At 38.7% G+C, this 12,144-nt stretch overlaps 1 protein-coding gene across 3 annotated transcripts in view; it reads left to right on the forward strand.

Moving 5' to 3' along the window:
* The window catches only part of RASGEF1C (RasGEF domain family member 1C), an 80,667-nt gene extending 69,025 nt beyond the window's left edge, over positions 1–11,642 (forward strand). For all 3 annotated transcript variants that reach the window (XM_075766309.1, XM_075766308.1, XM_075766311.1), the window contains 3 exons: positions 1,177–1,300; positions 3,338–3,410; positions 3,839–11,642. In XM_075766309.1, coding sequence (XP_075622424.1) covers positions 1,177–1,300; positions 3,338–3,410; positions 3,839–3,863 — 222 coding nt within the window. In that variant the 3' untranslated portion in view covers positions 3,864–11,642. The remainder of the gene's footprint in view (positions 1–1,176; positions 1,301–3,337; positions 3,411–3,838) is intronic.
* Positions 11,643–12,144: the final 502 nt, after the last annotated feature.

Consider the following 12,144-nt stretch of genomic DNA (forward strand, 5'->3'; position numbering starts at 1 on the left):
TTTATATAAACATTACAAGCAGATCATCCTAACTTGCTTGATGTTGGTTGGCTGCTAGAAATATAGTGTCAGTAGTATAAATGATTATACTTTTGGCTTGGAGGGGAAGATTACTTTCTCAGAAAACATGGAAAACTACTTTTCCTGTACACACACGCACAGAGAAACAAGCCAGTATAAAATGCTTTATATTTTATTTTATCTGCCTTTTTAGCCCTTTCTCATTTTTAATAAAGAAGTTTGGCAAAGACAGACATAAATTACTTGTGGTCATTAGAGAAAAATTAGAATACAAGCAGAATTACATACAGAGTCACTGTGTCCATGAAGTACCTGTCATGCCACTGATATAAGGACTTGAATGTGTTATCTCCTGCCTGTAGGTTTTACACAGAAAACTTTCTATTATATGCAGTAGAAGGATTTCTATTCGTAGGCACTAGGTAGTGTTAGTCACATGTCCTGAGCAATCCCAGTTCTGCGCTGGAGCAGATGGTTTTACACTAGTACAACTTGTTGCTCATGGCAGTGTGCAGGCACTCGGGTGTTCTGCACTGGGCTGCATGTTGCGATGGCTGCGTTCTTGTATGCTGGTGGAGGGCAGAGGTGGGGTGCTTCCGAAAGAACTGCCCAGTGTTGATGAGAAAATAGTTCTGGAGCTCTCAAATTCTTTGCAAATCACTTCAGCATCGCTTTGGTTGGATTAAATTTCTCCTTCAGTTATTGGCGTTGTGAGATGGTGACTAATGCATAAAATACCGAGCCTGGCATTGCCTTAAATTATATCAGAACTGTTACAAGGTCTACAGAGTTGTGAGGCGTTAGAGTCACTCCACTTTATGTAATTTATATCTAATTCTGCTCTCTCCTGTTCCACCAAAGTTTGTCCTCTATTCTTAAGTACATATATGTAACCCATAACTTTGTTCATGGATACCTTTTCATTTAAGTACAAACTGAGTCAGCTTGTAAGAAGGAACATAGTGCACCCTTTCCTCTCCCTTCCCCCTGTAAACGAACTCTGAAGATGTACCCATCTAAAACAGACAAGGCTCTTTTCTCCCAATATCCTTGTGGTTGGCACAAGGGATCCTGGATCCCAGTCTTCTGCTTGGATGTGGTTGTTTTCGTGAGATAATCTTGCCGTATCTTAGTGGAATGGTTTTATGTTTACAGAAATTTCTGGAACTGGCTAAGCAAGTAGGAGAATTTATAACATGGAAGCAGGTGGAATGTCCCTTTGAACAAGATCCTAACATCATCCACTACTTGCATACTGCTCCCATTTTTACTGAAGACGGTAAGACTCTGTACAATCTCTAATCACTGAAAATGTGTCTCTTCATCAGTACTAATTAACACCCTGATCCATACTTAGGTGATCTCTCTCACTGACCAATCTTGGTTCTTTCCTAGCTTTCCTGTCATGCAGCTTGTTTATCCCCAGTCTATCAACATGTTTTTGCAAATATAACCTAGCTCATGAAGCTGCTGCCTGATGGCTTTTCTTTTGTCCATAGCTTCTCTGTAAGGAAGAGAAGAAAGTCTAGACTTCACTGTCTAGGAAGTTGCCAGTGTGGCCCTATTTTTGTAACCGAGAAAAGAGGCCACACAACTGTGTTGTGGACTGCGATGAATGTCAGCTGTCCCTTAGCCACTCATTCCGTGAATGATGGAGCCAGAACTAATCTCTTCTGCAAACCAACACTGTGATCTCTTCAGTGAACACAGCCCAGGGCGATGGTAGTCCAGCTGACCTCCTCCACTGCAGCAAAGAAATACATATCTACAGAAAAAAATTTTTAGGAAAAATCTTTTCTAGTAATTAATTTAAGCTGTAGCTGTGAAAGCCCTGTTCTAAAATTATTTCTCTGATTGTCTTTTTATACTTATCTGTCCTCTTCAATTTGGTATCCAGCATGTCAGACTGTGTCATTTCATATTCATTTGTGTCAATTGTCTCTTTGTACGTTGTCACGCACAGAATTGTCTATAGCTATGTTCCCATAACCTATACTGACTGGTGTTGGGTTTATTTTTTTTCTTGATTCTATAGGCAGTTTTCTGTACTAATCCAAGTTAATCAGACCAGACAGTTTTTATTTCACAGACTACTTCAGAACGCAAAATCCGGCTTCAAAAATCCTGCCTAAATCCTAAGAAGAATCAATGCCAAAATAGAATAATTAATGTGATGCGTTTTGCAAGGAGATAGGATGGAGACATTTGGTCTGTTTTTCAGGCTCTAAAGGGACAGAAAGTGAAAGTCAGGGGTATCTCAGAAGTGACATTTAAAAGTACAGTTTTCAGGCTGATGGACCAAAAAAGGGCAACCTCAACTTACTAATTGCAGATTCTCTCTCTCGTGCCCTCCCCTATATCCATACTGCTTGCATGAGATGCCCTTTGCAGAAGCCATGGCAGGTCTCTTCTGTTACCCAGGGGAAGCGCAGAGCCGAAAGACCTGCCCTGAGTAAAAGGTGGGAGAATATATTGGAGAGATGTAGCGGTGGTATGTGGAATGCAACTGTATGCTGCTTGTCACAGTGTGGAGGAAACGCTTGAACATTCAGATGCAACTGAATTGTAGCACAGACTTGAATACTGAGATAGTGCCAGCATTAAAGAACAAAGCATTGCTGAACAGTCAAATGAGGAAATGTGTGTGAACACAAGTCACAGCCTACTTAAATTCTGACACGACAGTGAGATATTAATGCACCACCAGCTTTTGCAGAGGAGACTCAACAGCCTAGACACATTTTGGTAAATGCATCCTATGATGCAAAGTTTTGCAGAAAAAAGACTTGTTTATTTTCTTCTACTGTGTTCCTTCTTCTATAACTCATTCTTACCTTGAAGGTGTTTTGTATTCATTTAAGATACCATGTCCCCATAAGCTTTAAAAAGATTGAGGAAGATAAAGTTGTGTTAAGTGATGGGAATAGTCTTGATTTTAAAAAGTGTATTTGTATAGCTGTTACCTCTCGCTGTCTCTCTTTTTTAATGTTCATATAACACTTTGGTAGCAGTGCTGTGCTGGAGTAAATAGGCCCAGATCTCTATATGGAAAACATTTAACTGTTTAATATTGTTACAAGAAAGTCATGATAACATATTTTAACTCTGGGCTCCTTTACTGTTCCATCAAAATTAACCTAACAGCTTTCCAAAGGTAGACATGTGAGCTGAGCATCAGTGTCCTACCAGCCACCTGATGGACCATGAAGTTTTAAAAAGTTTCTCTTGTTGTGCGGTACAATATAGGACATACAAGAATGCAGAGAGATAGGGGGTTACTGATGCTGTTGAAATAACACATATTTACCTTTTCCAGGTTTGTATCTGGCTTCCTATGAGAGTGAAAGTCCAGAAAACCAGACAGAAAAAGACAGGTGGAAATCCTTGAGGTAACCACTCATTTTATCAGCTCATTTCTAAAGTACCTCCAAAGTGTTGCACTGATAGTCACTGATAGTCAGCTGATAAAGTGCTGGCATTTAAAATGTGGCCTCTGATGGAGGTCTTTTCCATTTAAGACTAATCTACAGAGCTTAGGCTGCACTGATAAAAGCTAATTGTAATCTCAAAGTATCCAACATTTAAAGAATACTCTCCACTTATAAATTTATACAGTGCTGTACCCATGCAAAAGAGGCCTGGTGAGATGAAAAATGTCCTACGTTAACTGGTTCTTCCTACAGTTTACATCCGTCTTGAGATGTATAATGGTTTGGTGTGAGAATCTGAAGAGACTGATTTAAAAAAAAAAAAAAAACCCAAACCCCACACCTTTATATTTGCTTTTTTTCATTGTTCTTATGTTTTAAATTTACAGATCCACTATTCTAGGAAAGACTTGAAGATTAAGAGATTATTGCAGTAGGTCAAGGAAAAGAAATCCGCAAACATTTTGCACTACTGATTCCAAAGATGCCTGTTTGGGATTTAGACAATTTCTTTTGTTTGAGTTTTTTTGTTGGGTTTTTTGACTGCCTAACATGACGGATGAACTGGATTCATCCACTGAAATCAACAGAACTGTGTGCACAATGATGCTTTTCTAACTATGAGACAGAGAGGGGAAGGGCAAACAGACTATTTGTGGCTGTGCCCAAACTGTGTCAGGATCGCTGTAGCTGTTGCCTCTGAAGGAAAACATAAGAAAATCACAAGCATGGAGAACCGTGGTACTGCAAAGGAGAATGGAAAAGTATAAGAAAAGGAAAGCAAAAAATACACAGGATTATTTCAGAAGCAGGTGCTTCAGCAGCTCTTTAAACCCTCTGAGGATTGTAAAATTAAATCAGACACGGCAGCAATCTGGTTAATTGCTGAATGAAGAAAGAAGAACTTAATCTTACGTGAGCAGTCCCCCAGCCTTGTTGAACAAAGCACTGACTGCTACAGGTATAAGCTTCCAGCAGATGAAAACCGACATCGCTCACTCATATGTATACATGTATGTCACATATAGACCACATCAGCATGGGACAGTCCTACAAACCCCATGAATTTTTACAGAGAACAATCTGAAGTATGACTATTGCTTAGTTATTCTTCCCACCGCTGTTGTTGCTTTTCTTACTGTGAATCTTGGCAGATCTGAGGAGGGCACAGAGTTAGATGGTATTGCTTAAAGACCCCACCACCACCACATCTAAAGTTGAACTGAAGCAGCAAATGATTCTGGACTCAACTTACCTCTGTTTAATGTATGTAGTGTATTCCCTAATTTTGTTGATGCTGAGTTGCATCTTTTAGAGGGTTTTATCACACTTAAAGAAAAAAGATACTGTATTACCGTTTGAAAAAAATCTATCAGGTTCCAATTAATACTACTGTTTATTTTGCAACATGATACTAAGAGGATGGGGGGGTGAGTAATTGCTCTGAATTTGGGAACTAAATGGTATGCTTTAAAAAGAAAGGGTTTCAGGCTAGAATGAATGCACTGAAGAACTCATGAGCAGATAACCATTTTTCTCTTTATTTTTAGGATCTAAACCATGTTCACCATTTCCTTACAGATAATATGAAGTAGGGGCTATGTGTTGTGTTTAAAGCTGTATAATAATCATGGTGCTACTGTAACACATATATTAAATGATAATGAATTATATGGATATTAGATTCAAAACTAAGCCCTAACAGTAGATTAATTGTTTGTATGTGGAAGGAATGTTCCTACCTGCCCCACAAAAGGCCTCAAAAAACTTAAATGATACCTAAATGCCATATGATATTGAACTTTGCATTTTATTACTGACTTGATACTGGCCTTTTCAGATGTTCCAGTCTTTCTCTGTCTAAAACAGAAGGATGTAACCCTTTCTTTGAGATAGTAATGGTTTTATTTTGATACAGAGTGATTCCAAGTGGCTGTAGTGTTTTGGAAAATTAGCCTAATCACAGAACCTGGCTGTGCTGGCCTATGCATTTAGCCAGAAGACTGGAACTGTTCCTGCCCTCTGCCAGGCCTCAAAAGCTATCCATGCCTCAGTGAGCTGTTGAAATGTGAGGCTTTGGTTGAGCTAGTGTTTGAGGGCAGCTCTGACAATTAAGATGATCAGGAGGACGGCAGTCTGAGACATGCTCTATATGATATACTAAAGCTTTGTAGGGTCTGCAGTGCAGTTCTTACATTGGGTTATGATCTGTGAAAACCTGTGCAGTCTGGATCATGGCCACCTGGACTCCACTGCTCTTGCAGTTGCTGAGATGAGCAGAACAGCTTCTTCTAGATTTGCATACATAGGGGCTTGAGGCAGAACTTCAGTTCTTTTTGTATAGGTCTATCAGCGCATGAATTCAAGCAGGAGGAACATAAAAACGTCATGTGTTTACCCAAGCTTTGTATGGAAGAACCAAGTGTAAGGATGGTACAACATCATTCCAGCCAGGGAATGATCACTATTGTGGTGATGCTGTTAATATGCTGTTTGTTAATTTTTGTACATGAGCTGAGAGCTATACAGAGAAACGTACACAAGCAGAACCATTTCCAAAATGATGCCATTAAAAGCCTGTTACAATCCAACCAAATCCAGAGCAATAACCATAAACATATCTACAACAATGCTAATGCTTAAGTGTGTTTGCTAAATGGTCTTTTTTTCTTAATGTCTGCATCTTTTTAACAGGCACAGTGTGACTTCATAGCGGAAACGTTTTATTTATCTGCAACGCAATGTAGGTGTACGGGCCCTTTCTTTAAACCTGCTTTTTAAAATGCAAATCCTCACTCCCTTTCTAATGAGCCAATAGAGGCTGGTACAGCTGAGATTGTAACACCCTGACGATGAATCAAAATGTGATTTCTCATGATAATACTTTATATTCTTGGGCACCTTCCATGAATTCAGGCAATTTTGTAAGTATGAGTTAAATTAGATCTCATAAAGTGTATCACTGTTGCAAACTAAACCACTTTCATAGTTCAAAACTTTCAAACCTCAGTGCTTAAAATGGATGCATAAAGGTCAGATTTAGGTAGGTATTAAGGGCTTAGTGGGACTTTCAGAAGCATCAAATTATCTTTAAGCCTTTATGTAGTCACACATTTAAAAGGTCTTTTCAGAGGTGCTAAACATTCTTATCTCTGTGTGAGCACTGAGACAATAATTGCTTTATAGAGGTGCATGGCGTATTGATCCATAGTATTTGATCTCCAGAGACGCTGGCCTCTTTGCGAAACGACTTGGAGATGGGAGTACACGGCAACTTAAAATGAGAAGACAGCACTTTTAAAAAACAGGCTTTAGGAATCCTAGCTTGTCTTCACATAATTTCGTGGCTAAAATCCTATTGATTTAAATAGAAACAATGTAAAGCCTTAAGCTACAGCTGTCAGTTGCATTTGTAATTCATATTTGGCCTAACTAGTGTGTACAACTCCATACAGGAGAGTGGTGAGAGCCTTGCTGCGCCAACAGGTTTTACAAAGCACGAGTACAATTGAAAATAATTTGGGGAATAGATTTCTTCCAAAAATTAACATTACATGAAAATGAGAAAAAACACCTCCAATAATTAATGTTTTCTTGCTGTAAACGTGTAAAGAACTCCTACCATGTTGAAAAGAAAGTGGTATCACTTAACAGCAAGCACTAAGCCCCTATACGGCATGTAGTCATTAGACTAATATCTAGACAAGTTACTAGTAGTAATGTTATGGCTTTCTAATTCTACTTTTTTCAGTGGATTAGCCTCCCTGACAGGTGCTTGAACTAATGCTACACAGAGAACAGAGCAAAACTAGAGCGATAGGTCTGTAGTGTTAGTATCAAAACCCTAAGCTAGTGAGATGTGAATATATGATACAGTCTTTCAGAAGCATTAACTTAACTTCTGCGTATACAGCAATATTTTAAAAGACCCAAATGCATTAAATCACTTCTGCACCTCTTCTAGTGTAATCAGAGTGGTAGCAAAAGTTCTATTTTTTCATTTCTTGAGAGTGCCATTCAGCAATGCGGAGCTAGATAAAAAGTCCAGTGAAAAACAATGAGGGAATTGTGTGCCTTCAGCTTGCGTTGAAGTCAGTAGATAAGCTTGCTCAATGCCTTTCAAAAGACACTTAATCGTGCAATCTTGCCCTCAATTTCACATCAGCATCAATCACATTACCTAAATAAAGGTTGGATGGATGTAGGTCTGCTGGGCATGACTGAATTTTGAGGGCAAAAACCTCTTGAAATGAGTCTAGCACACAAGAACCCTGTGCACCAGAGTACACTGTGTTTAACATATTGTCATTTCCTCTGTCAGGCAGTTAACACAATCCTGTCATACAGCTGGCTGGAACCTCCCCTTGTGGATAGGGGACATGCAGATATGCAAATTGTGATCCCAGCCACTGCTGAGATGGCACTTCAACACAGTGTGGACACAGCTGCTAAAGCACTTCAAAAAAAGAAACAAGTGTAGAGATATTTTTCTTATCTTGATAATATTTTATGATGTGGTCAGTGGTGATAAGATAATCACTCACTTAAAATCAAGCCAGTCCCTTACTGATACCTTGGTTACTTCGTCGTTTTATTGCAATAGTTTATGCACCTTTTATTAAAGCACATGAGCACTGGTTTGCACATGACTGTAAATCCAGCTTAGAACAGAGCTCAGATTACTGAATATGTAATTGGAGTTATCAAAAAGAAGACATGTTAGTAGAAAAGATATTGTTAGGCATATCAGTGTAAAAATGTTACACAGTTAACAGTATCTGGCCTAACAATGACTGTGTTCCGTGGAATGAGACTGATCCCAAGCAGAATGACGTGCCAGAGGAAAAATTCCAATTGATTTTGATGGGCTTTGGAGCAGTCCTGCCATTATTAACTATAATACAGTTTTAAGTTACTCATAGGGATTAAATTACACTGACAACTGGCATAGTCCCTGGCCTTTCTTTTGAGCCAGGTGCAACTCTCAGATGGGCAGGTTGCACCTAATAGGGTGAAAATCCAGCCTCAGCAAAAGTTTTCTTTGACATTGAAGTTTCAGCAGCAAATTCAAGGACTAATCTGATCCAATGAATTCATTCACGTCTGAGAGCAAAATTTGACTTTCTGGCTTGAAGAACCCTTTTTTCTTTTTAGACTGGTAGAAATTAGCCTTACTGTCTCAGGTGTCTCTCTCATTGGAAATAAAAACCCCTTTTATTGTGAACAGATTATTTACATTGTTGTAATTGCAGAATGGGATTAGGGAGTGACAAGGAAACAAGGAAAAGCTTTGTCACTGCTCAGAGGCTCAACTGTGGGCCAAAGACTTTCTTTTCTTTTGTCCTTTTTAACATTATCTGTTGAGTGAAATTACCTCAGTAGTTGGTGCAGGGCATTATTGAACTGTGGCTGGGGAACAGCACACACCTGTCTGGTGTCCGTATGGCAGCACATATGCTAACAGTGGGATGCAGAGGTGATTAGATGATCCTGTATAAAGCTGACATGCAAATTCATATCTGAGCCTGCACTCTTAGGTTTCTGATGCTGGGACATATTCCTTTTGACAGGTAAGAAATTCTTGGAAGTTCATCTGAGGCAAAGCCTATTTCCTTATCCATCCAACAGAATGATCACAAGAAAATTCTTTGAACTAAAAGAGGTTCCTCTAGAGGACTTAAAACAGTGAAGAATTTGTTACCTAGTTGGCAGAGACTTTAAGATCTAAGCAACGTGGAAAAATAAATACTTTTCAGAATTATGAGAAGTACCTTGATGGTTGTTAACTTTCATATTTCACAGCATGGCAGCAGAGTAAAACAAGGTATCTGTGCATATCTTCCTATTAATATCTATGGCAGTTGGGCAGGCTAGGGCAGGAGAGAATAGAGTGAAATACTGATGCAGAAAGCTGTACCAATACTTTTGTTTTAATGTTGAGTATGTCAGAAAGAAAGCACACTGCCTTAGAGCATATCGCTTTCCCTGCAACCACTATTAGCTGCTCTGTGGAGCTGCTGAACTCTGAGCTGAGCAGAGGAGGCACCAAACAAATTGCTGTTTTCATGGAACAGATCTGGAGGCTAATCTCTTTTGTATTAATTTCTTTTACAATTCTTTTTGCATATTTTGAGATAGGCAAAAAATGCTAAATACATTAAGCTAATCCTCATACAAGGCATAACATCCTGCATTTTTACATAACGCAAGATGTAGATACGAAGCTAATAGCTTGTATGGGTGGTATTTCCTACACTGTGCATGGGTGCAAGACACTGAAACTCGGGCTATAACCTCAGCTACAGCAAAAAGCTAAGTATGAGTGACTCCTCTCCAGACCCCCCCTGCCTTGCATTGTGGTCAGATGCAGACTGCAACACTGTAAATTCAGAGTGGCTCATACTGCTAGCTCTTCCCTTGATGCCTTTCCCTCCACAAAAGCGGTATTTTGCTCCATAAACAGCTCTTGCAAAATGCCATAGGAACATTTTTCTAGTTGTCTGCCATACAAGGGATACTCTAGAACTGCCATAATAGAATAGGAGTCCTTCTCCCTTCATCCCTGTGGCCCTAAAACTGCCAACCCAGACTAATACTGCAGTACAGCAATGTTCCCAAGCCTTCTTGAATGCAGAAGACTTAGAGTTCAGACCTCATGAGTCCTGTAAGTTAAATACCTGTACAGGAAGCTTCCTTCTAAAATGTGCAAAGCCCATTTAATGGACTTTTGACCAGAAAATTCCATAGTCCAGCTACCTTTCAGAGAAATGTGACTTCCTCGGTGAACTTACTGGTCAGTACTACATCACTGCTTTCATTGTGGTTCTAAAATCCCAGTCTTTTTGAAACAACTAAACATACGGTTTCTTGATGTTTGGCCCGTGCGTAAACAGTTGAGAAAACGGGGGCTGTAGTCTTGACGGTTGACATCGTATGTATTTCCGTAACGGCCCAAGCTGGGTTATCATTAACAGTCTATCCTCGTCTTGAACTAGAAGAAATTGTTCCAATAGAATCCTCCTAACTACTAAAACTTAGTGAAAGATGCACACATAGAGCTATTAAATTCAAGTGTTTCAAGATAGGATTCTTACAAATGTACAAGTACTTCCCTTAGGAGTCTGTCTGTAAAAAGACCATTGCTAGTACACAACACAGATGGAAAATAAATTATCTTCTGGGTTTCGGAACGCTTAGCAAGTGTTCATCAGCTTACAAAGGTGAGAAATCAGATTTTAAGATTTTTTCACTTTTAGTCACAGTGACGGTACCAGCTGTCTTAAACCTAAACTTCAAGAACATACTATCGTACAACATTTAGTCACAGACCTAAAAGCCCAGAGTTAAACCGTGTAAGCAGAACAGTCCTTATTTTGAGATTGAGAAATTCAAAGGTTGAATGACACGTCCAGGGTTGCCTGGGAAGCACGTCTTTTCAAAAAAATTACCCCATAAAGATATCCAAATTTTAGTTTTACATTTCTTCTGGTGTAACTCCTTTTTACAACTGTGCTTTGAAAAATGGGAAGTAAATTTTCATTTTAGCTTTTAAAAAGAATCAAGCTAGGAAATAAATATGGATTAAATGACTGGTATATACTGATCATGTGAGTGATAGTAATGAGGAGCTGTGCTTTTTCTGTAACTTTTTATTTAAATTGAATAATTTCTTGTTATAATTAGCATTTTCAGGTCAAATTGAAATCTGTCTACCATCCATAATACTCAAACCATGTAGCTTTGTTAGAAGTCCTCAGAACAAATATCGACACTTTATTAATTGCACAGGCAGGAAACAGTAAAGTTACTTGAAAGTGGCTGTTATGATTTTGTGACTGTACATAGATCTTGCAAAATGTTAATGGTAATATGCATACCGTACCCCACACAAACACTGCAAGAATAGCATGGTCATTGTTACGCTTTATAGCTGTTGTGGAAAATGTCTTAACCTGCATTCATGATTATAGTGCCCATCCTATTCCCATGCCTTTTTATACAGTTGTGGTAAGATTGTTATGAAATCCTTTTGTCAGTCATGTTCGAGCTAACTTACCTATGTATAGAATTTATATATTAAACCCCCCTAATTTATACTGTGTTTTAACAGTTTGCCTGAACTGTCTATGGTTTCTAAATTTTGTAATGTGAGTGTCAAATAAGAATAATAATTAAAAAAAAAGGCTCAGCTGTGTGGATTTTGTTCTTCAGCTTTATTTGTAGTAGAGATTTCAGCAACAACAAATGTACAGAATAGGTTGTAGAGAAATTTGGGATGCTTTGAAACCCCAAAAATACAAAGATATCTCTGACTGCACGGCAATTCATGAATATGCCTGTAGGCACAAAAGTACCTGTGGTTTCTGCTCTTCCTCTTGTTTCCAGTTTATTGCTTCTCTCTTCATCCTCACACATTCAAACATTGCACTGCATGGTACACTGCAAGGAAAAAGAGACAAAATCTCTTAGTTCCTATAATATTTTCCCAAATAGGAGTCATAGACTCAAAAATTCATCACAATGAGAGGAAAAAGTTGGGACTGGGCCCGAGTATTTTTAGTCTGTTCCTATAAAATTCTGTGGTACAACTGATGTTTAAATGTGGGGTTCTATTATTTGTATTGTAGTAAACTGAGAGCTTCTACTGAGATGAGGGAGCCATTTCAGTAATCATATGCAGAAAAGACATCCCTGC

This window comes from Balearica regulorum, chromosome 14 (genome assembly GCF_011004875.1).
Source record: "Balearica regulorum gibbericeps isolate bBalReg1 chromosome 14, bBalReg1.pri, whole genome shotgun sequence".
In the NCBI taxonomy this organism is placed as follows: domain Eukaryota; kingdom Metazoa; phylum Chordata; class Aves; order Gruiformes; family Gruidae; genus Balearica; species Balearica regulorum.